This window comes from Lingula anatina, chromosome 10, assembly GCF_051362555.1.
Source record: "Lingula anatina isolate TDL-2025a chromosome 10, LinAna3.0, whole genome shotgun sequence".
NCBI lineage: Eukaryota > Metazoa > Brachiopoda > Lingulata > Lingulida > Lingulidae > Lingula > Lingula anatina.
In genome coordinates, this window is record NC_141776.1 from 6,599,052 (window position 1) to 6,623,173 (window position 24,122).

Here is a 24,122-nt window from a genome sequence, read left to right on the forward strand (position 1 = left end):
AACTGCTAAATCTGTTTATTGCATTAGCAAGATTACATATTTATAAACAAAAAATGAGAAAGAATCTGCCATGCCTGGATAGTTTGAAATTTGAAATACAATATTATTGCAAAGTAGAAAAACAAATTTCTCAGAGAAATAATTGTCTTCAAAAATTTGAAAAAAAGTGGGGGCTATATTTGAATCACATAACTTTGGAAATATAATTAATACATGTATATTAATGACTTGTTACTATATGAATGAATGAGTGAGTGAAAGGTGTCCTATGTCTTGTCCATGTCAATATGTGTTTATATATAAACCCACTTTATAGAGGTGCTGTGATGTTTTTGTTTTTGCTGATTTAAATACTGAAAGAAAAGTATACGTAATTCATATTAGTTTTAATCATCATTCTTCCTTCCTGCACACTCACTTTGAACAAATCTGTTTTGTATACCTTTATATAGATATTTATTGATTGCTATGATTTATTGATTTCAAAAATACTAGACTTCATTAACCTGACTTTCTTGTTTATAAAATACTTAAGATTTGTAAGAGGAGGTACAATACTCTAGGACATAGAAATTTGCATATTGTCTCATTAATATTTCAGGATTTAATGTAAAAATTGTTATGTTCAATGGCATTCCTCTGTAAAATGGGTAATAAAAACAAAAAAAAAAAAAAAAAAAAAAAAAAATAAAATAAAATAAAATTTATGCAAGGGTCGATGTTCATTGCATCACTTCAGACGGGGTGTCGTTGACGTTGATGGAAAACAGCGTTTCAAGGACATTCCTCCACCCCTGACGTCCATATATATCATTATTAAACGTCTTACCAATGCTAGTTTTCAAGCCGTTCTGAAATGCGACAAGTGCAAGTTTTTTAGATATTTGTAAAAATTCCCCAGTTGCGTGGATACAACGTCCCATGGTTTTAACGCGTTCTGCGGCGTACTCCGTCTTGGTTCTATTAATAGCAGTAGTTTCGTCCCGAGGAGACACGCCGGTGTAACTGCAACTTTCGCACCTTTCGTTCCTCGTTCCCAGCACAATAATGAAACCGTGTAACGCTATTAATAGCAGGGGGAGTTTGCCGGTGAACCAGGAAGCCAGAGGAGAGAGCAAACTGAACTTAGGCATTCCTATCGCGACGTTCGTGGTTTGCGGTTTGATGGTGGCCGGGGCTAGCCTCTTCCTTGTTAACAAGCACGAAGCGTTGTGCAGGGAGGTGGACGAACTAAAGAGACAGCAACAAAAGCTCAGAAGTGTTTTAGATGACCTGCAAGCGCCTGGAGGAGCCAGAGAAAACTTGAAGACAGCAAAATTGGTAATTATTTTTCAATTAAACTTGAATTAAGCAACGCTTCTTGTTGCACGATAAAAATGTTGTCGACAAAAGTTGTAATACTCGCGGTTGCGCTCAATGCGACTTTCTGGTAAACACCAGAGTAAGGTTTCATTATGCTACGTAATGTAATCAATGTCACTGAGCTTTTTTGTATAGCTTTAAATAATATGCACCGTACAACACACCTGTAATCAACGACGGTTTTCAAAGGGTTAAGGATGCCAATGTTGTGGTCAACGCACGATACGGCTGACCAGTTTAGAGGCAGTAAGCCGAAATCAGTACATGGGCATAAAATAGAAACATGCGGTCCACATTATTAAATATTGCACCAAAAGACGCAAATTTCATTAAACTATGTGACATCACGTCTTGAATCTTTGCACGCACTGGCATTGAGAGGATGTGGTCTCCCCTGGCTTAATTCAGTCTCGTGTTTATGTCCCAGTAGTTGTCATTACTCAGTCTCTAACGCAAGTGAAAGTAACCAGCTAAAACAAGCATGGAAACTACGTATTTTTTTTATTTTGATGGTACATGTATATGTTCTGCTATCTGATGCTAAAAGGCAGGATTCAGGAATTTTAACTTGACATCTAAGTGGTCTCAAAATAAGGTGACAGAGATTACATGGGTGGGGGGAGCTGCAGTATTCGCCAATTTGAATTCGCCTTAGCTTAAAACAACCCACGGGGTGTCGGGTGACTCCGGAAGAGAGTATTTTGGGTTCTTATTTTTTAATAAAAAAGTCGATATTACCATTTGTGGCATTTTGTACTTACCACCTTCAGCTACACATACCTAATATTTAACTGTGCTGCATCTTCCACTTGGTAATGTTTATAACTATAAATAATAACTGTAAATATTAAGGTTCATTTCACATACTAGAAAACAGGCTCGTGCAAAATGAATTGCTATACCTTAGTCTTGTATACAGTACTTATACACTGTAGTATGATGCTGTGAGCAGTTGACTCGGCATTAAGACTGCATCTAGTTTGTGATTATGAAATACTGGAAATGTATGTGCAATAATGATGCATATCTTTATATGTAATTTTGCTGCAATTTATATGCGTAATTTTATTTTATTATTACTATTATTATTTTATTTATTTATTTATTATTTTTTTTTTGTATTATTACTATTACTATTTAGCTCTGTATATTTTCACCAGCTCCGTCTAGAGTGAAAAGTATAAATAAACCACTGTTATTTATCTAGAGTGCTTCTCTGGTCTTTTATAACTGTTAAGAAACCTTGAATAATGGAATAGCTTCAACTTAAGCTTCCTCAGATGCTCCCGTATTAGTTTTCGTAGGCAGCGATACTATATTCTTTCACTACAGCTTGCGCCTAATTCTTAGAAAAAAATGATAAGTAAAGAAAATCTACAGTATATGTATGTTTTAGAATAAGAAGTTTGCATAGCGACTTCTTTTTTCTATGTACTTTTAACGCAATAATAGTTCACCGGTAGCTATTTATACAGGAAAATAAAGTCATACCTTTGCATAGCTTCGAAATTTAATCTACCTGTCAATGAGGCATGTACAAAATACGGAAAGGTTCAGCTCCAATTGAAATGCCCTTAATGCACAGGTGCGCGTGTTGATACGCGAAACATTATTATCAGCATACGTAAGAAGTTGGCACAGATAAGAGTTTTTTATGCTATGAAAAGGCGACTTATACACTGGTAGATCCATTATTTTGATAAAAGGGGGGGGGGGGCGCGAGGATAAACTTTTGCCTAGCAAAGTGACACGAGACAATATTATATAATATAATATTATTATATAATATAATATTATATAATATAATATTACTCAAATGTATGTGGGGCACATCGATGTTTTTTTTTTTCTTCTTCTTCTTTTTTTTTTTTTTGTGGGGGGGGGGCTCATTTCGCTCGTAATGCTGATATTTTTGGACGGGTTAGGGGAAAGGGTACGTGAGCGTTGTGCCCCCCCCCCCCCCTCCCGCATTGTACAATGTATATATTGCACCATGGAATGCGGAAGGGATAAAAATAGGGGCGCCTGCTCTAAATTTTAACAATTTACTGGCAACTTAGCGGCAGCATAGGGCTTCTGGATTTAGTTAGCTGAGGGTTTAATGTCTTTCTCGTCCGTTGTGTGTCAGGCCTTTAAAAGAGGCATAATATCCTGTAAACTAATTCATGTCAGACGGTATACACTTATAACAATTACTACATTTATATTGATATTGACTATGCAGGGGCGGATCCAGAGATATTTTTGACAGTCTTCCAAATTATCTTTGTTGATCCATCCGCCATTTTTTACCTTCTTCCGACAGAAAAAAAAACCCGCCAATGTAAACTTTAAAATCTGACCGTCCTCTGGAAGAACAAGAAGACGTGGTCTCAATCCGCCCTTGCTGTGGGGTTTCGCCGCTAGATCTATCATAAAAAATCTGATATCCTTCTCAATTATAGCACTGCCAGATGATCACTCTATCAAATTATTTGTTCACTCAGCTTAAGCTTCATCAGAGCGAATTTTCATTCACATGAAAAGATCTATCTTGAACAGCTGTATTAATTACATTTTAGAAAAAATATAGATGTCGCATGCTAGTAAGATATACGGGTCACACACAAAGAAATTAAGAGTATCTCAAGATTGAAAATAAAGATACTTCTTATTAACCTTTTTATCTTTGTAGAGCAAAGAAAAAAGCGGAAATATTACCACACACCGTGGCGACGGCCAAGCTCATCAGAGACATGGTGTGCATTCTAAGCACAATCACGGTAAGCAGTTATCTCAACCGGCCTTATCTCAACTAACACAATTATGTAGTTGTGTTTTTGTGCCGTGAACTTGTACTACAGAATCGTTCGAACATACCCTAGGCATCGCAACTTAGCCTAAAATCAAGCAAGATTTCGTAGTTTTGGGAGGAGAAAGGTGTTTTACAAGTAATGGCAAACTAATCTGTACGTTGCGGCAACGTATAAATAATTGATGAGCGGTTATTTTGCTGGTTGTTTTTCTCTTACTTCTGTTGAATTCTATTACTATTATAAGGCACGACAAAACGAGCTTTCCGTGTTGTTGCTTTTCGAGACAAGATTCCCGACCGCATCGCTGAAAAGTTATCTCACTGGGATCTTGTTTTGTATGACGCATGCGCAGTGCCAACCTTCTCATTCTTGGCTATCTGGGATGATTTTAATATTATATCTTTGACACTCACAGCCTGGTGTTAATTTATTTATTTATCTATTTATTAATTGATTGATGCATTTATCTATCCCTTTGTTGATTCATTCACATATCATATTTATTTATTTAATTAATTAATTTATTTTTTTATCTAGCCCGGTATTTATCTATTCCATTTTTTTATGTGTAAACTGTAAACATTTAAACTTTTATTATACATTTTACTTACGGCTTATATATTCATTTTAAGCGTTTACATGATTCTTTTCTATCTGTAGCTACAAATATATGCATATTGTTTCATTTAGCTCTAAATGTACTTAAATGTTTTATCTGTTCAAATATGACTTCATACACCGCAAAAGTATGTTTATGGAATATAACAAGAACCTCAAACTGTAAATCATATCTTAAGGAACAGGGATCGTTCATCATATGGCTTATGTTAAACTGTTTGTCTTACATGCGCTAAGACTGGGTTCCCACAGATTTAGATCGATCCATCTGGATCGACCTAACTCCCTGGGGGTTCACGCTAAATTGCTGTCAGCCGAACGCGCACGGAAGTTAATAACCCCCTTACAGCTTTTAGTAGGCGGGGCAGACATTTAAGCCGGTTAATCTGACAACAATCTAGTGAGACTCTCCACAGGGATAGATCGATCTAAAATCTGTGGGAATTCAGTCTAAGACTATGTAAGAGATGCAAACGATATACATTTTAACATTACAATTAAATGTTTTATTAAGCCTTAACAACATAGACCCCATAATCGACGCGTATATCTTGTTGGATTAAAAATATTTTCATGCAGTGCATTGAATCTACGTCTACCTTTCAGCTGTACATGTGCGACATCTTAACACCAAGATCCTCAGAGGGCTGCGTAGAAAGGTATGCACATAGAGCGCATTCGGAACAGTGGACTAACAGATCCGCAAATCAAATGCGGCGACTCACTAAAAAGCTTGCCGATTATTTCAGGATTAGACACTGAATAGATTTCTCGAAGGGATTACGCAACAAGCATTCAAGTGGGTCGGCTATATTTGATCCACGGAACTGTTAGTCCCCTGTTCTAAATGAGCTCATGCATGTATGCGTGTGTGAGCTGGTCTCTTTCTATGTGGACTGGTGCCTTTATATATTTATATTCATACGCTGGTGCTCATGAGTCAAGTAACGCTTTTATTGTTTAATTTTCTGAAAACAAAAAGAAGGCTTTTGGTTAGTGCGAATTTTGCACAGCCGCTGTAGACGTCCGTTGTTGTTACCTTGAACCATTATACCGTAAAAGGTGATTACTTTTCATTTATCTTTCCATGACTCAGAAGAGAAGCGAAGATAGTTGTCAAGGCGCTGTCTTAACACATGTTAATAAAAGCGACGGTAAACAAGAACGTTTGAATCAAGGTAAATCTCTCTCTCTCTCTCTCTCTCTCTCTCTCTCTCTCTCTCTCTCTCACACACACACACACACACACACACACACACACACACACACACTAGTATCCACGGTCGAACTGCCACAACCATATTAATGATTGATAGCCAGCTTGTTTCAAAATTGTAACTCCGATAAAACTGTAAGCACTGGGGCGATACGGCAAATACACATTATCTATCATGTCCTCAGCATCAGCAAGACAGCCCTGGCAATAGGCAGAACAACGTGCTTTTATATTTTCCCAGTTTTTAAAAAACATTACATGAACCTCGGCATTCATAATTTTTTTTCTGGAAAGTTGGCTTTGTCTCAGTCAAGTTATCAACCGTATGGTACTGTTTCCATTCCAGGGATTGTGCAATGGACAGAGCCCGAGCATGGCGGGATGGTGCTCAATGGCGGTAAAATAATGATACCGTGCTCGGGGTTTTATTACGTGTATGCCCAGCTGACGTTCAACGGTATGCGGGAATGGTAAGTTAACGAAATCACACACATTTAAGTTACAGATGAAGCTAGCGTGGGTTACCTATGACGTGGGTTACCTATGACGTATAGCACGTCTTAGAGGGCACTCAGATCAGGGGACTAACAGATCCGCGGATCAAATATGGCCGACCCACTTGAATGCATGCTAGGTAATCCCCGCGGGCAATCTATTCAGTGTCTAATCATAAATTAAGAGGCACGCTTTTTAGTGGGTCGCCTTTTTTGATCCACGGATTAGTTAGTCCGCTGTTCTGAATGCGCTCTTATACGATTAAAAAAGTCCACATGCCAAGGGATTAGAATTGTTAACATACGGCCATAACCAAATATCTTGTTGAACACAACACCCTGCTCTAACACAATGTCTAATCACATCTATAACAATAATCCGCCATAGCTAGCAAAATACCCTGTAACACATCTAACACAATTTCTAATTACATCCAAAACATGTCTTGTCACATCAAACACAATGTCTTATTATATTTAACAGTCTCAACACTGTAAAACAATGCCGTAACGTCCAGCACAGTGATCGTCATATCACATCTAACACAATTCAACCACATCTGTTGTTATACTCTGTCACACTGGCACAATACACTGTCACAACTTGCATACTGGTTTGTCACATCTAGCACATCTTGCAAAATAATCATGCTAGCATTTTCATTTTTCATGAAACGCTTTCGCAACTAACCCAATTCTCTTTTACATTTTTACAATATTTTGCTGTTTCTCAGACAATGTTCTACGTGATTGGTATATATGCCAGTAATGATAATAATAATAATTATTATTATTATTACGCATTAAAATTATCCTCCTCGCTTGTGCCCTCCTCACTGGTGTTCTCCCCGATGGTGCCATTCTCACTGGTGCCCTCCTCATTGGTGCCCTACTCACTAGTGCCCACCAGTGCCCTCCTCACTAGTACCCTCCTCACTGGTTCCATCCTTACTTGTGCCATCCTCACTGGTGCCCTCATCATCAGTGTCCTCCTCACAAGTGCCCTCCTCACTGGTGCCATCCTTATTGGTCCCATCCTCATTGGTGTCATCCTCATTAGTGCCCTCCTCACTAGTACCCTCCTCACTGGTTCCATCCTCACCAGTGCCCTCCTCATTAGTACCCTCCTCACTGCTGCCATCCCCACTGCTGTCATCCTCATTAGTGCCCTCCTCACTAGTACCCTCCTCACTGCTGTCATCCTCATTAGTGCCCTCCTCACTAGTACCCTCCTCACTGGTGTCACCCTCATTAGTACCCTCCTCACTGGTGCCATCCTTATTGGTCACATCCTCATCGGTGTCATCCTCATTAGTGCCCTCTGCACTGGTGCCATCCTTATTGGTCACATCCTCATCGGTGTCATCCTCATTAGTACCCTCCTCACTGGTGCCATCCTTATTGGTCACATCCTCATTGGTGTCATCCTCATTAGTACCCTCCTCACTGGTGCCATCCTTATTGGTCACATCCTCATCGGTGTCATCCTCATTAGTGCCCTCCTCACTGGTGCCATCCTTATTGGTCACATCCTCATCGGTGTCATCCTCATTAGTACCCTCCTCACTAGTACCCTCCTCACTGCTGCCATAATGCTGGCAAATGATTATCTTTATTCCTACAAAATAAAGTTCTGTTTCAGCGATCCAGCTAGGCTTTATAAACCCTACTACCAGGTACAAGCAGATAAGAAAGTGAATGGCGTCGTATTAATGGAGGCGTTCAGTGACCTGCCTAATGGGTAAGCCAAACAACTCATTTATAAAATTTTCATCAAGAAAAAAAAATTAATCTGTGTTATGCCACAGCGTGTATTTAAATAACCCTGGCCATTGATTAATTGGCTTTAATAGGTAGATGGACAATTATCCCTATTAATGTCACTTTGCTGCAATTTTTATGTATTTTGCATTACAGTAAAATGAATGACCTCTGGTCAGCATCAGTTTTTTAACCTCCTCCCCACCCCACCCCAACCCTGTGTCAGCAACTGGCTGCCAGGATGTGGCCATGCAATGACCATGATACTAGTATGTACATATGGTCTATTTACAAAGTCGGTAAATGTCGTTTAGCAAATGTCGTTTACCGTCGTTTTTTTCTTTCAGTGGATGTCGTGACGGAAGGGGCGCTACTTCCAGTAGAGCTGACGCACCATACTTTCCCTTGGACGCAGTATACGTCGGTGGCGTTTTCTACTTCGATGCGTGGGATGAGATAAGCGTGACAATACCAAGGGACAGCCTAAAGGCTGTGATTGACATGAATCCAAAGCGTTCCTTTTTTGGCGCTTTCAAGATCCCTTGAATATGTTAAAATACTTCTCAACAAGGCATGTAAATTTAAATTTATAATCATAAGCACATCTAAATGCAAGATTTTCGCAGGAGAAGAAAGAAACGCGAAACGAGTGAGCAGGTGTAGATATATATTTCCCTCTCCTATAGTTCTACATATCTGCACATAAACATGCCCAGTACTGAGACCACAGGGGAATGCGCCTGTGACTTCTCATGCCGTGTAAGACACTGTACAGGTTTCCGAAACTGCAGTATTGGTGTATATCTTGGTCCCTGATATATCTGACCTTAGTGCGATCTTCGATATACAGAGTACATGTATGACTCAAATCATTCCCGGCGATACGCGCCCGTGTTCCATGTCTTGGTTTATCTTATATATGCATGACCTCTGACCAGATATTTGACTTGACTCAAGCCCGGTGATTCATGAATGAGTTCTAGTTCTTGGTTTATGTTATATCTGACCTCTGACCTGACCTTTGACCTGATTCATGCCCGGTGATTCATGTAAGTGTTCTAGTTCTAGGTTTATATTATGTCTGACATTTCACCTGACCTTCGACTTGATTCATGCCGGTGATACGTGACCGTGTTTCAGTTCTCAATTTATGTTAATGTATATCTATCTATAAATTACTTGCTCGAAGCTCTGCGCCGGGAATGTCTTTTAAGGAACCAATACAACAATGACTGACAAAACGTGATCTCCTTCTGTGATGTCAGCTTTTATCCACACTCAATTTTGGCATGATTTCTTCTCCCACTTCCCTCCAAGTCCCGATAAAATATTTTACTAGACTTAGCTACTCTCCGTTCATTCCATTGGTTAGGGCCTACAACCAAGAGAGTTGCCCTTCATGTGCCGAGCACATTTTAACCTTTGCTTTTCGATGATCAAACGATTTTGTCTTTTAAAAATGGCAGTGATATTCCTAGGACGTACCTGTAACCCACATAATCTGGTGTTATTTACAGGTGGATATATATAAAAGTGTATGTAGATAGGTAATATATTTGTAAAGTTTATATTACAGGACCCTGCGCAGTATGTCATAAAACGTAAATTATGAGAATGAACTATGCTGTGCATGTTTCCACTATATACCAATTACTATTGAAAGAAAGTGGTTAGTATTGAGTCATAACAAATATTCATTGTAAATACTAGTTCAATTTTAACCGCCGCCAAGGATTTTTTTCAATTGTCGGTCTGTTGAATAACAGTCTAGCTCATAACTTGACAAAATTTTCATGATAGGTCAGAAATGGGTAACTTGGAATCAATTAAATTGTGGTTCGCCCTCTGGGTATTTTTCTTATTAAGAATAGGTGGCGATAATATATTGTACATGGGATGGTTCTAAATATTGAACATGTCTTAAATATGTTGATATATGTATCACTGATGAAATGTAATAAAATGATTGATAAGATTTGAAACCAAGCTGTTATTTATAATGTCCTCAGCAACATATCCATAGTACATGCACAAGGTACAGGCAGTTCTATTACTGTCACTTCCAGTGAGGCAAACGAACAATTTAAATTTATTTATATATTTTGTTTATTTATTGATATACGCACAACATGGAAATATGTTCTTTCACATCTAACACACCCTTCGTGTGATTGCATGGCAGCTGTAAGTACCCCGGAAAGAATTTCGGACATGCGTATGTCGATTTCGTACAAACATCTAGAAACTTGACAGAATATTGGTACCGGACATGATATGCCAATCTTAGCATCCATTATTTGCAATATCATAAATGAAAAGAAAATTAGCCATCTGCGGAAAATTACGACGTGACGTCGCGATTGTAGATTGTGACGTACTGTGTTCAGGTAACGCAAAAGGGATCATTCACAATGAAACTGTCGGTCTCCAAAGATCGATCCAACTCCCCGGGAGCTCTCGCTGAATGCAATCAGGTTAACAGATTAACATGCTTCCTCTTGTTTCCAACTTACTAGTATAATCATCTTTTCTGCATTTCACTAAACACGAGGAGGGGCGTTCATCTGTTAATCTGATTGCATTCAGCGAGAGTCCCCGCAGAGTTGGATCGATCTACGGAGACCGATATAGTTTCAATAGGTATGCGCCCAGAGCCAGCCCGCCTTGAAAATTGACATTTTAGTGGGTGGCAAAATCATTATTATCAACGTCATTTTTAAATAGTTAAATAATAATTCCTGATATATAATTAATCGAATACGAGCTAGATCTAAGCTCGATTTGCAGAAGTCGCCTCTCAAAAGGGAACAAAAGTATGTATTCAGCTTTTTATGCGAAGAGCGTCACGTAAAAAGAAACTAGTGCTAGTAAAATACGACCTTCAGTAGGCTTTGTACATATTCAATTTATTTTAACAGCATTTAATACCAAGCATATGTACTGAAGTTTAGCCAAATCCGAGGCTTTGTTCCAATAATATAAGGCCTGTTTCAAATTTGCTGCACAACATTTAAGCACAATTTATGTGGTTTCTCACTTTGTTGTTTTCTAAGTATGTCACTTGAAAGGATAATGCTATCAACCCAACTGGTACAACAGACTGACCTTTTCAAGACCTTATTTGATACACTTGCCCCTTACAGCATTTTATCCTGGAGTCTGCATGGAGCCGATTACAAAAAATGCGAAAAAAAGCTTTTTAAAAGTCATCAGTTTGCTAGCAACACTTGAAACGGGGGTTGGGGTGGGGGGTGGGAGTGGAGAAAACCTCGAACTTGCCGGGGGTCAGCATTTATACATACACCAGTATTTGCCTTACATACTTGTAAGTCATATACATACCTACAACATGCCTTATAAATGGGTTAGGCGTTTACTAACTCTACCCGCAGATCTTTTAGCATTAACACCCATATTTACATCAAAACCCACAAATTAACCAGCGCCACCAAAGTGGATGAATGGTAGTGCTAGGTATCACTTTGTTGGTGCTAAATAATTGTACGGTGTGTTGGTTAATTCGTGGGTTTTGTGGTAATATGGGCGTTAGTGCTTAAAGATTTGCGGGTAGTGTTAGTAAACGCCTAATACGTTTATAAGGTCTGTACTAAATTTGAACAGATTTATGGCAAGATAAGGATTTTACTGGACCAGGTTTGGATGGCGTTTTCTGTCGGGTCACTATATCTTTCTTACATATAAACAAAGTATGTACAGATGTTGAATCGATACCAGATGGCATGACAAAAAAGAGCGGTCACCACACAAAAGTCTGTACAGTCAAAGTTTTAGGTGCGCTCTCTCCTCTCTCATTATCAGAAGAGCACATAAAAATGCACTTTATAGTACAGTATATGTAGCAAAACACAAAATATCGTGGCCACACTGAAGTCTGAAGTCTCTCTTTCATGTGAATACATATAAGAACCACCATGCACATGTTAAATCCAAGTTCATTGACGTAGGATCCAGTCTTATATACATGGAACATACGCATTTAAACCGCATCATCTCACTGCAGCCTCGGTGTCGTTCACATTTGAAAAATGCCGTTTTCTCGCTGTTCCTGGTTTGTTTTAAGGCCAACTATACACACAGGTCACAGCCACATCGGATAATATACCTATATGTAGCAAACACAAAGTTCCCGTCGGTGCACTGTAGGCGTAGAGCCTTCATGACGGAGAGTCTGTCTCTACAGCACTCACAGCGGTGGTGAAAGGGGTAGAGCAGGACCGGCTGAAAACTGACCAACGACTCCGTGGAAGACCGGGAGCAAAAGCCTTCACATCTCGTCAGCAGAACTGTCTGGAACGTAGGGAGAAGTCGCTTAGTAAAGACCAGTAGTTGTTGACCGTATGACTGTTCATTTATTAAAGAAATTTCTTAAAAATGAAGTAATCTTCCTTCAGTCAACAGCTTAATATTGAAATAGTTACCTCCAATATTTCGATGTCTAGCAGAGCATCTTCATCAGGGAATGAGGCTATTCAGGTGAATATACTTACATGTACCCCCCTCCCCCCCCCCCCCGACACACACACACACACACACACACACACACACACACACACACTTGTTTTAACATTTGATTTTAAAAGTACACGTATTATTCACATAAACGAATAATTGATCGATTTTTGAAAAAATTAACATCTGGACTAACAGAGAAATGGCCCAAAGCGGCCCGGGGCCTCAACTAGTGAATTTCGCAGAACGAACTTTTATTTAAGGATGCACATGAATTACTCGGAGTTCATAGTATTGGAGAGAGAGAGAGAGAGATAGATGCATTACATTTTTATTATCACACCGTGAACTCAGCATAAAATTTCATACAAGTACCTTTGTTTCACATTCCCTGGCTGGATGCCGTATCAGATGCACTTTGTAATGTCGCATACATCTACTCTCCCACTTTACGGCACTTCCTACAACGACATAGCACAGCAACACGGAACACATCATGGCCACGTGACCACCCTCTGAGCGCATTCTCACACCTAAAAAAATATAAATAAGAGCTGATAGATACTTGGATTAATGAATAATTGACACAATAAACTTCTATATTTCATTTGGGAGATTTAAAAGACATCAGCGGGCCTGAAAAATAACGAACCTATAATACGTAAAGCATATCATCTTTCACTACTCTACCTGTGAAACATAATTGGCTATAACACGTCAAATTAATGTAGGGGTTCTATTCCTACTCCTTTTGATGAAATCAAACACGAAAAATAAACAAAATAAGAGTTCTTGCAATCGGTTTATACATGCATTCAATTTTTATTCCACATCATCTGTTAAAATATGTAATAAATAAACAAACGTAATGAAATAACACCCGGTTTGAGGAAAATTTCTACAGAAATCACAAACTTCCTAATCATTTCGTACGTAGGAGCAACTGACATTGACAGGCAGAATTGTATTGGTTTGGGGCGCTTATTTTTTGCGACGCAGAATATTTATTCATTTACATTCGTGCTGGGCCAACGATGTAGAATCTATTACCTGTATATACGTATCAATTTGAATCTTTATCTTGGGGGCAAATAGCACGTACATCATGCGCTCCTCTGTTGGAAACCCATAGAAAAGAAACGGTCTTTCTCCACGAGCGGCTCGGGACGTAGCTCTCTTTCGCTAAAAAAATGACTCGGGGCAAAAAGAACATTCTTCAATTTTACTATTAGCATGTTTCCTCCTTTCACACATGGTTTGCCAGAGCTAACATGCGGTTGTCGTTACAGAGAATGTCGTGAAAAAACTGGGGTCATTTTTTACGAATTTGAATTTCCAAAAGCAGATTTTTAAAAGTTATAGATCTACTGTGTATTTTTACCTTACATTCGACAGAATAAGGAAAGCAGAAGGAAGCGTTTGAACATGACAAATAGACTAGAGTCAAAAGGGGGGCAATTTTAAGACTAAATTTATAAACAGACTTGTCAACATGAAGGGGGTCTAGCATCTGTGTTATTTTTCTCTTGGCAGCGGGGTTGCCAGCGCTGCAACTCTGGAAATAGGCAGCTATAGATCCATTGCTTTGAAAAGAGAATGGAAGATGCAATGGAAATAAGTGCTAAAAATGTGTCAGATTTGCGTGTCATACATGAATCATCCGGAGTATGGGGTAGGCCTACTCTGTTACGCTTTTTTTAAACGAGCACTAAATGAAAAGAGGGTTGATATACCTGTAATTATATATCTTTGAGTGCCTAAATGAAACATATATCCCAACCTGCCTGTGACCTACGACATCAATAGTGGGCGGTGATCCACACTATTTCTCTGACAATATACAGTGTAATAGCATTTTTAACAGAAAGTGATGAAGTATAGTACATGCGCTTCTCTTGTAAATTTATGTAGTTCATTGGGTAGGGGCGGTTTAACCACTGTCATCGTTCACACACATCGTTCACACCGTGCCCATAAAAATTCATTATACAGACACTCGTTCTAGGAAAACATCAATGGTTTCTGATTTTAAAAAGTGAAGAAAGTGCAATTCGAATTTTGATACGTGCCCATTGCAAATTACTGCATCTAAATTTTACCAAAAAGTTAAAAAAGGAACGGTTCTTCAAATCGCATCAAACTCTCTTATGGGTACTGAATAAGACTTACCCAATAATCTATAGTATGAATCCCACATTGTGCAATTGTAAACATCATTCTCGAGAAGACTTCGACTCGACTTCACGACAGCTGTAAGAACGGTGTCAGAGACGCTGTCGCATCTCAGGCAAGGTGAAGGTCATAAAGGTGAAGTTAGCAATCTGCTTGATCTGTCGTCGCTCAGAAACTGTAATATCTGCGCAAGGACCTTTCATATATAGTTGGCTGAGAAATGAACAATATATGATGAGGCAAGCTTCGACTTTACGTTGGGTTCACGCCAAAAATGCCAGTGAAATTGAAGCTGGGTGCTTGAAATTTTGTAAATTTGTTCATTTACTGGCCACTGTTCCTGCTTTAGGTCAGTAAATTCGTAGATCCTTACGTCTCTAGGGAGAGTAGGCTAATATCATATATATTTGGCTCAGACTGATAAAATTATATACATAATAATGAATTGAACTAAACTGTCCTCAATTTAGTCCATCACACATCTCTAAATCATATTAGTATTCCCAATTCCTTCCATTTCCTAGAAATTATTTGTCGTTTAGTACTTGTTGTATGTAATCCCAGAACCGTTCAGCCGCTTCATTCCCTATTATACCATCTGTGGCCCCACTGTGTGTTCCGGAGCAGACTGGCGCTCTCTCATCACAACGTATACAATTTACCTAATAAAACTAAACCAAGGCAGCAAGGTGAAACCAATAATAACAACGCCATGGCCATCTGGGATACATCGGTACTGCCAGACGAAGAGGGGTGACTTTTGTGCAGTTTTTGTGGAAATTGCTGTGGAAGCCAAGTCGTACGTCACGTTAAAATAAATTTTATTGTAGGTAACGATATATTATGTGATAATACAGTAGGTCGGCGCATCAGAGGCGTACGTGGGTGCCCCATCGGCTCCAGCCCACCCTTCCTCCCCCTTTGCCTCTTACCCCCGTGCTCGGCCGTCTTGCCCTCCCTCGCAGGGCCTTATTAAAGCTGACTCACTGTGATGACGGTACACTTGCACCCTGAATTTCAAAGGTCACAACCAACTCCCATCTATTGCCAGTATGTCTCGAACGTTTCCAGTGTGTTAATAATACAGGGGAGTTCAACTTGCCAATGACCTCTGAAAACACAGGGTGGCACAGCCCACATCATGCAGTCATGGAAAAATATTTGTGTGTAAAATGTGCCCTTACAGCGGACACGTGTTTCTGGAAAGTGAAGGCAGACGGAGAATAATCACAACCCAGGTGCATTTGATTGACCAACGCCCCACTTGATCGTGAAGAGTGTGGACCTTTTCTGGGAAACAATAGCGGTGTCAAAGGCGACATGTCAGTCAAGTCGTCCACCTGACTGCACCTATGACTGGCGTGAGGGGTTGATGTGGACGATTCAGTGGGTGGGAAAGTTCAGGGGATGCAACCCTATTTTCAGAGGTCATTAATTAGAAATGTTATTTTAAGATATTGTTCTACTACTTGGTAAGAAGTAATAAAAATCGGAGCGCTGCCATAAAATACTCCCCTAGCAAAATAAGTGTGTCACCCCTAATGCAATGATGCAGAAAATAATGGCATAAGCCTATGGAAGCGTGTAAGGGTCACAACACCAACACCAAAAACAAACTTCACAACACCAACACCAAAAACAAACTTCACAACACCAACACCAAAAACAAACTTCACAACACCAACACCAAAAACAAAACTCACAACACCAACACCAAAAACAAAACTCACAACACCAACACCAAAAACAAACTTCACAACACCAACACCAAAAACAAAACTCACAACACCAAACAAAGAGCGTTTTAAACAAACCTGAGTATCATGTATACCGTATCATGTCTGCACTATATGACCACTCACACTTGACCCACTTCAGTGGCCATTAAAGAATAATCAATCAATTGTCAAGCCTACACATGAAAGAGTACAGGCAGTTCCAACCCTTCAATATGTTAAGTTTGAGTCTTACTTTTTTACACAATAAAGCTTAATTGAGATTTCGGATTCAACTGTTGGGGCACAGTGTTTATAAAAATAAAGCTCACCAGTAATGTAAGATGTAGTCCTTGTAGAAATAATAACGTAACGTAGAATAAATTAAGAGTCATCTGTCAATTACTGAATCTATTCCTACATATCAATCACATATCAATTACTTTGGTTGCTTTGGCAACAACAAGCACGTTGTAGCAAACTTGAGAATCATGTGTATTATGTTTGCACCAGGTTTCTATTCCAACTTGACCGACTTCAGTAGTCATTGAAGAACAATCAATCACTTGTCAAGGTTGCAAATTAAAGAGAAGTGGCAATTCCAACCCTTCTAGAGAAAATGGTCCATTTTAATCTTAATCAGATCATCTAAGATTTTTTCACAGAAGCAGGATAGACAGTCGTGCCAAGCAGCCAAAGTAACCAAATTTTCTATCCTATTTTAGTTTTTACCTCTAAACTAAAATATAAGAGAAAATATGGTTGTTCAATCAAAGGCCTTAAACTTGACAATTGATTGTTCTTTAATGGCCACTGAAGTGGGTCAAGTAGAGTGGTTATCTAATGCAGACATGATACGGTATACATGATACTCAGGTTTGTTTAAAGCGCTCTTTGTTCGGTGTTGTGAGTTTTGTTTTTGGTGTTGGTGTTGTGAGTTTTGGTGTTGCTGTTGTGAGTTTTATTTTTGGTGTTGGTGTTGTGAAGTTTGGTGTTGCTGTTGTGAGTTTTGTTTTTGGTGTTGGTGTTGTGAGTTTTGTGTTGCTGTTGTGAGTTTTGTTTTTGGTGTTGGTGTTGTGAGTTTTGTGTTGCTGTTGTGAGTTTTGTTTTTGGTGTTGGTGTTGTGAGTTTTGTGTTGCTGTTGTGAGTTTTGTTTTTGGTGTTGGTGTTGTGGCCCTTACACACTTCCATATAAGCCAATCTTTTTTTATCCAACTTCTACAGGGCGGTCCATAAAAAACCTATTTTACTTTCCATCTCAACGTCACTTGATAATATTCTTCGTGCAGCCCCGCACATAAAGTTGTCTCCAGAGACTACCAGTGCCTGAATTGTACTTGTTCACGTGTCCATACCGTTCTTTTTATTTTGTTCTCCACGGGGCACAATCAAATTTGACTATTCTGTACCTGTTAGCAGCCTAAAGCTATTTCAACTGAATTTCAGGATACAAATAAAATTAATATATAAACATAAATATTGAATTCCCTGCTGCCATGCAAATAACCCTTGTTTTCATTTGCATATTTTTTTCAATCAAGCATTCTAGGTAATTATACATGTAGGCTAGATAGGCAATTGAGTTACGAATGTTTTAGCTCCCATACGTGATAGGTTGTAAGAAGGGTTAAATGGTTAGTTCCAAAATAAAAAAAATCTTGTTTAGTCAAAAAATGAATGTGTAAAAAACAAATTTATGTCAATCAAATGAGCAAGTCAGATTGATTTTATTTTTCAAAGTAGGCACTCATGCAAAGCTTACAGGTACAAATTTTCATTTTTAATTCTGTTTTATTATGCTTTTGTTGATTTTTTTTTTCTTTCTTTTCAAATACTTTATCTGTTTTGTTCAATATATGTTTCTATAGACGAATACGTTCATTCAGTTATGCAGGTTTTTTTTTCATTTTCGGTCTCGTGGGTTCCTAATTTAGACTTAATTTAAAGGACCTTCTATACATGTTTAATTACCTAGATATTAGAAAAATGTCGAGGGAAAAGATCATATTTACAGTATTCATCAAAACCACATTCATAACTTTGAAATTACATGTAAAACAAATTAGGTAAAGTGCAGTTTCCGGTGATTTAGGCCCGTTATAGCCCAACCAAATACCCAATCTTCACATTTAATTCATGCCCGAAATGCGTTAATCAGGAAGATAACTAGACTTTTATTGGGATATATATATGAGAAGTATGCACCTTTGTATGAAATCTATTCCGAATCAAGTGATGTCTTAGATGAAACCCGGACTTCTCGAAGGGTGAAGAGTAGGGAAATTAGCCGAAGCTTCGTTACCTGTTCATTAAAGGGCGGTAAACGAAGACATTACAGGTAAAATGTTCACGGCATTCTTAAGTATTGGGTTCGGTCTTCTACGGCGTTTTCAACATTTTTACTTTTCAATGTAACGCTTTTCCTTTGTCAGCAAACAAGTCAAATGGAGAATTGGTCACAGCCAGATACATTGTGTAACAACTCATTCAATCAGTCGGTTGATTTGGGAGAATTCAAAAATGACGTCGTGTTCAACACAGCAAATGGTGAAACACCTTTTAACCTGTTTATATTCTGGTTTGTGGGAGTTGCGGGCAATACTGTCTGCATATTAGGAACACTTTTTAACATCTTGTCAGTGTTGACATTTTCTAAAGAGAAAACACTCACGTCAACCACCTACTTATTGACATGGATTGCCGTCATGGACAATGTGTTTCTGCTTACGTCCATAATTTGTGTATCTTTACCGGGTCTAAACGCATACATGGGCTGGGTGCCATGGTATGATGCCTCCATCCAACCGCATATCAAGTTTATTTGGCCGATAGTTTTGGCTTCAAAGCTAGCTTCGCATTATTTTGTCATCATGGTTGCCTATGACAGGTATTTGGCTATAACCAAGCCAATCGCTTCCTTTAAGAGTCGCACAGTCTCTAAATGGCGTGCTCGCTCATACCTCATGATTTTATTAGTTATAGTGTACCAAACCCCAAAGTTCTTTGAAGCCGATGTAGTCGGTTTCGCAAGCTGCAGGGCAAACTCTACCAACCTCTGTCATACAGTTAAAACAAAGGACTTAGGAAATCTCTACAGGGTCGTGTATCGCCTTATTTTGCCAATTATTCTCAGCCAGATAGGTCCAGCCGTCACCGTCATCACGCTCTATGCTAAAATTACCATCGCTCTGAAGAAAAACGCCAAAAGTGTCGCTGGGATGACTGTCTCCAAGACAGGCCCATCTGGTAACCTCACTAAAATTGTAACCTCTCTCCTCATATGTTACCTGCTTGCTTTAATACCTTATTGTTTTCTTACACCAGTCGTCGCTCTACAGGAAAGGTTCATATCTTCCCAGTACCACCATATCATTGATTGGGCCCGACCAATGGTTTACATGTTGAGCGCTTTGAATGCATCGGTTAATTTTTTTATTTACGGGCTCGTGGGGACTAAATTTAGACGTTATTTAAAGAACCTTCTACATATTGAATGAGATTGTCACAACAGTCTGTAATTATCAACATAAATATATATGTACAGTGTATATGACTTCGATGTAAGTTTTGAATCATGATTGGCGGTTAAAAACGGTTTATAGTTGCTCATCATGCATTTGTGATCTTACGTTCAAGTAAGCTTTATTATTGACACAAGTCAATGATATTCAATGTATACAGTAAGGTAGCATGGGGTTCACTTCCTTCCACGGGTATTAAAAATATTAGTTAAAGAAGGCATTTGTTCACGGTGTCTCAGAATATTGTCAAATGTGCTTGTTGCCTTGAATGTTTACACAAATTCTTAAACTTCTTCACTTGATACTCTTTGTGCACACTTGCACGTAAAGCTTGTCATCAGAGACTTCCAGTGCGGCCTGTCTTGGCACCTGAGTTCTATCTGTCTGCGCACCCATCCTGTTTCCTTTATTTCCTTCTCCTCGGGACGCGATCAAATTTAACTATCCTGTACCGGTAGATTTCAGTTTTAGCTATTTCATATGAATTGCGAGATACACGCAGAATATGTGTAAACATGAATGTTGAATTGCCCGTGGTGATGCAGATAATCCTCGATCATTTCCATTTGCTTTTTTCACCCTAACAAATTATTAAAATGATAACAATTGTTCATTTGGGCCAACAAACATGGATTCTTGACAATTTTCCTTACACTTACCAATGGTTCATGAATCCGTTCTGACATTCAAAGCTATAGTCCCTGTGGGTTTTTTTTCTAAAACGTTTGGCTTTTTGGAACATGATGGTATAACTTGCTGAAGTGATTATTATAGAGGGTAGCTATCTATGGAGGCACGTGGTCTGGTGGCAAACAGATTCCAAATTTGCATTAGCCGTCCTTTTGGTGTTACAATAATTAAGATATATTTTATTTGTATGAGTTGTTTACAATGTAAGAGTTGTTATCATTTTAGGCTAGTCAATTGACGATTGACCAAGGGGTTACGAAGTTTTTTTTTCAGCTCCCATACGTGATAGATTGTAAGATACAGTAGGTGCAGTGGCTAGTTTTGAATAAAATTAATCTTGTTTAGTCAAAAAAGAAAAGGAGTAAAGTGAAAAGAGAAAAGAAAAGAGATGTGTTAATCAGATGAGCAAGTCAGAGTGATTTTGTTTTTCGAAGAGGCCACTAATGCAGCTAACTTGTACGACAAATTTTCATTTTTTAATCTAATTTTCATTTGTTTTGTTTTTTTTTTTTCATATACATTACCTATTTGATCAATATATCCGTCTATAAATGTATACACATTCATTCATTCAGATTTGCATTTTGTTTACCAAAATATTAGAAAGGAGGCGAAGGGAAAGGAATAATTGCGATTTTCATCAAAACCACACTCGTTACTTTGGAATTAAAACAAATAAGGTAAAGCAGTATCCTGTACATAATAAAGGTCCGTTATAATCCAAATGAATATCTAATCTTCACGCCTAATTCTTGTCTTTATTGCGTTAATCATAAAGATAACAAGACTTTTATTAAGATATTGATGAGGAGCATGCATCTTGGTATAAAATCTTTGTCGAATTGAGAAATGTCTTAGATGATCGAACCATGAGTCCTTGAAGTGTGCAGAATAGGGATTTTTACTGAAGCTTCATTCCTGTAAACCAAAGGGCAGAGACCAAAGACCTTTGAGGTAAAATTTTGACTGCATTCCAAAGAATTGGGTGATATCTTCTACGGCGTTACGAAGAGTTTAACTATTTAAATAAAATTAGGATCATTTTGTCATTTGCAAATATCTTCACAGATGATTTTCACTTGAACGAATGGTTTACATAAATAAAAAAATGACTTAATTTATGTAGTAAACAAGTCAAATGGAGAATTGGTCACAGCCAGAGAACAACTCATTCAATCAGTCGGTTGATTTGGGAGAATTCAAAAATGACGTCGTGTTCAACACAGCACATGGTAAAACACCTTTCAATCTGTTTATATTTTGTATTCTTGGAGTCGCAAGCAATGTTGTTTGCATAACAGGAATTATTTTCAACATCATGTCAGTGTTGACATTTTCTAAAGAGAAAACACTCACGTCCACCACTTACTTATTGACATGGATTGCCGTCATGGGCAACCTTTTTCTGCTTACTTTCGTGATTTGTGTATCCTTACCGGCTCTTAACGTATACACGGGCTGGGTGCCATGGTATTTTGTCTCTGTCCAGCCGTACATCAAGTATATTTGGCCAATCCTCTTAGTCTCAAAGCTATCTTCGCATTATTTTGTAATCATGGTCGCCTATGATAGATATTTGGCTATGACCAAGCCAATATCCACCTTTCAAAGTCGTACCGTCTCCAAATGGCGTCGCCGTTCATACGTCATGATTTTTTTGGTTATAGTGTACCAAACCCCAAAGTTTTTTGAAGCCGATGTAGTCGGTTTTGCAAGCTGCAGAGCAAACTCTACAGACCTCTGCCACACTGTTAAAACAAAGGACTTAGGAAATCTCTTCAGCTACGTGTATCGCCTCATTTTGCCAATTTTTCTCAACCAGATAGCCCCAATCGTTACTGTGATCACGCTTTATGCTAAAATTGCCATTGCTATGAAGAAAAACGCCAAAAGTGTCGCTGGGATGATAGTCTCCAAGACAGGCCCATCTGGCCACCTTACTAAAATTGTGACCTCTCTCCTGATATGTTACCTGCTAGCTGTAATACCTTATTGTTTCCTTACACCTGCCATCGCTCTACAGGAAAGGTTCATATCTTCCCAGTACTACTGTATCATTGACTGGGTACAACCAGTGGTGTACGTGTTGAGCGCTTTGAATTCATCGGTTAATTTTTTTATTTACGGCCTCGTGGGGACTAAATTTAGACGTAATTTAAAGGACCTTCTTCATCTTAAATAGAATCGCCTCAAAACAGTGTGTAATAAACTATGCATTTTCAGTAGGAGAATATGCGTATATGGTTACATTCTCGATAAGAGCGGCGAATATAATTGGCAAAATAAAGCGTTACGAGGAAATTAATATTGGCAATACCAATGGCTCTGTCTCACCTAGCGTCATGAGGTGCGCATGAGTATCATATGTGACATCAATAAAGCGTATAGAATCACCCTGTTTTAGGCCTAATAAAATAAAGGCATAAGCAGCGTATGAAATTGTTTTTGAACATGCTCAAAACACTTTATTTCCCTTCGAGTAGCGACGTAAGTCTAACGAACCCTTTGTTCTTGTCTGTGTATGGACAATTTTTCTCATACGTTAGTACTTTACGCTAGGTGTGGCAGTGCATTTAGATATGTGATATATATGTGATATATTTTTGATTTCTATAAACTTTTGTAGAAAAATAGTGACAAGACAACGAAATTCAAAATCATACAACCTCAAAACTGCAAGGAGGTGTTGAGTTCCCACTGCAAATATTAAAAAAGTATGAGTTAAAGAACGCATTTCCACAAGGTGTATAAGATTCATGGAAAAAGGAAGCATTGGATGTTAAGGCAAAATCTAAAACTTGTCTGCCTTTCGTGTTGTATCACATATAAGGTACCGTCGTGTATCGTGTACCTGAGAGTTATAGTATTGCCTGTCTCGGGAAAATACACTCAACAAAAAAGTTCAGAAACATGAAATTGTTTTTTTAATTATGAAAATATGTAATGTAGTGGGAAAATCTGCAATGTTTTTATAAATGATGAGTGCACAATCCATCTTTAATTTGTTAAAATATTTACCTTAGCTCAAACGGTTATTTTATAATTATTCAAAATAACGATGCTTCCGAACTTTTTTGGTCCAGTGTACTTAGATTTGCCCCCTTATCCATCCTGCTTCTTCTACTTCATTCTATGTGTTCAGTCGTTAATTTGCAAAGAGTATTTCGTACAATTAGTTTTAAAAAATGCGTCAGTCAGTTGCATTAGCCAAATTGATTGAATTGAATATTATTATTATTATTATTATTATTATTATTATTATTATTATTATTATTATTATGTACTCGAAGGCATTTGTTCAAGGCTCA

At 38.3% G+C, this 24,122-nt stretch overlaps 2 protein-coding genes across 3 annotated transcripts; one reads left to right on the top strand and one right to left on the bottom strand.

The window, feature by feature from the left end:
• Positions 1-770: 770 nt before the first annotated feature.
• Positions 771-9,406, top strand: LOC106158423 (uncharacterized). 2 transcript variants are annotated; one of them, XM_086996580.1, is made up of 7 exons: positions 771-1,320; positions 4,037-4,124; positions 5,382-5,434; positions 5,875-5,953; positions 6,338-6,461; positions 8,128-8,226; positions 8,594-9,406. In XM_086996580.1, the coding sequence occupies exons 1-7, from the start codon at positions 1,048-1,050 to the stop codon at positions 8,790-8,792; spliced, it is 915 nt and encodes a 304-aa protein (XP_086852706.1). In that variant the 5' UTR covers positions 771-1,047; the 3' UTR covers positions 8,793-9,406. The 2 variants fall into 2 exon arrangements, with proteins under 2 accessions (XP_086852706.1, XP_086852705.1); XM_086996579.1 differs by having other exon boundaries at positions 774-1,320; positions 5,872-5,953.
• Positions 9,407-11,131: 1,725 nt separating this feature from the next.
• On the bottom strand, positions 11,132-15,772 carry LOC147759463 (norrin-like). The gene is made up of 3 exons (XM_086996586.1): positions 14,886-15,772; positions 13,092-13,249; positions 11,132-12,554 (listed from the first exon to the last, which is right to left on the bottom strand). Exons 1-3 carry the CDS (start codon positions 14,911-14,913, stop codon positions 12,333-12,335), a joined length of 408 nt encoding a protein of 135 aa, XP_086852712.1. The 5' UTR covers positions 14,914-15,772; the 3' UTR covers positions 11,132-12,332.
• Positions 15,773-24,122: the final 8,350 nt, after the last annotated feature.

Bases quoted from the DNA above. Each gene is read 5' to 3' on its own strand.
- LOC106158423 (XM_086996579.1), top strand. From the start codon at position 1,048: ATGAAACCGTGTAACGCTATTAATAGCAGGGGGAGTTTGCCGGTGAAC. The intron at 1,321-4,036 runs GTAATTATTTTT...TTATCTTTGTAG, and splicing joins ACTTGAAGACAGCAAAATTG to AGCAAAGAAAAAAGCGGAAA. The intron at 8,227-8,593 runs GTAAGCCAAACA...TTTTTCTTTCAG, and splicing joins TTCAGTGACCTGCCTAATGG to TGGATGTCGTGACGGAAGGG.
- LOC147759463 (XM_086996586.1), bottom strand. From the start codon at position 14,913: ATGTGGGATTCATACTATAGATTATTGG. The intron at 13,250-14,885 runs GTAAGTCTTATT...ATATTTTTTTAG, and splicing joins TTCATACTATAGATTATTGG to GTGTGAGAATGCGCTCAGAG. The intron at 12,555-13,091 runs GTACTTGTATGA...CCTACGTTCCAG, and splicing joins CCAGGGAATGTGAAACAAAG to ACAGTTCTGCTGACGAGATG.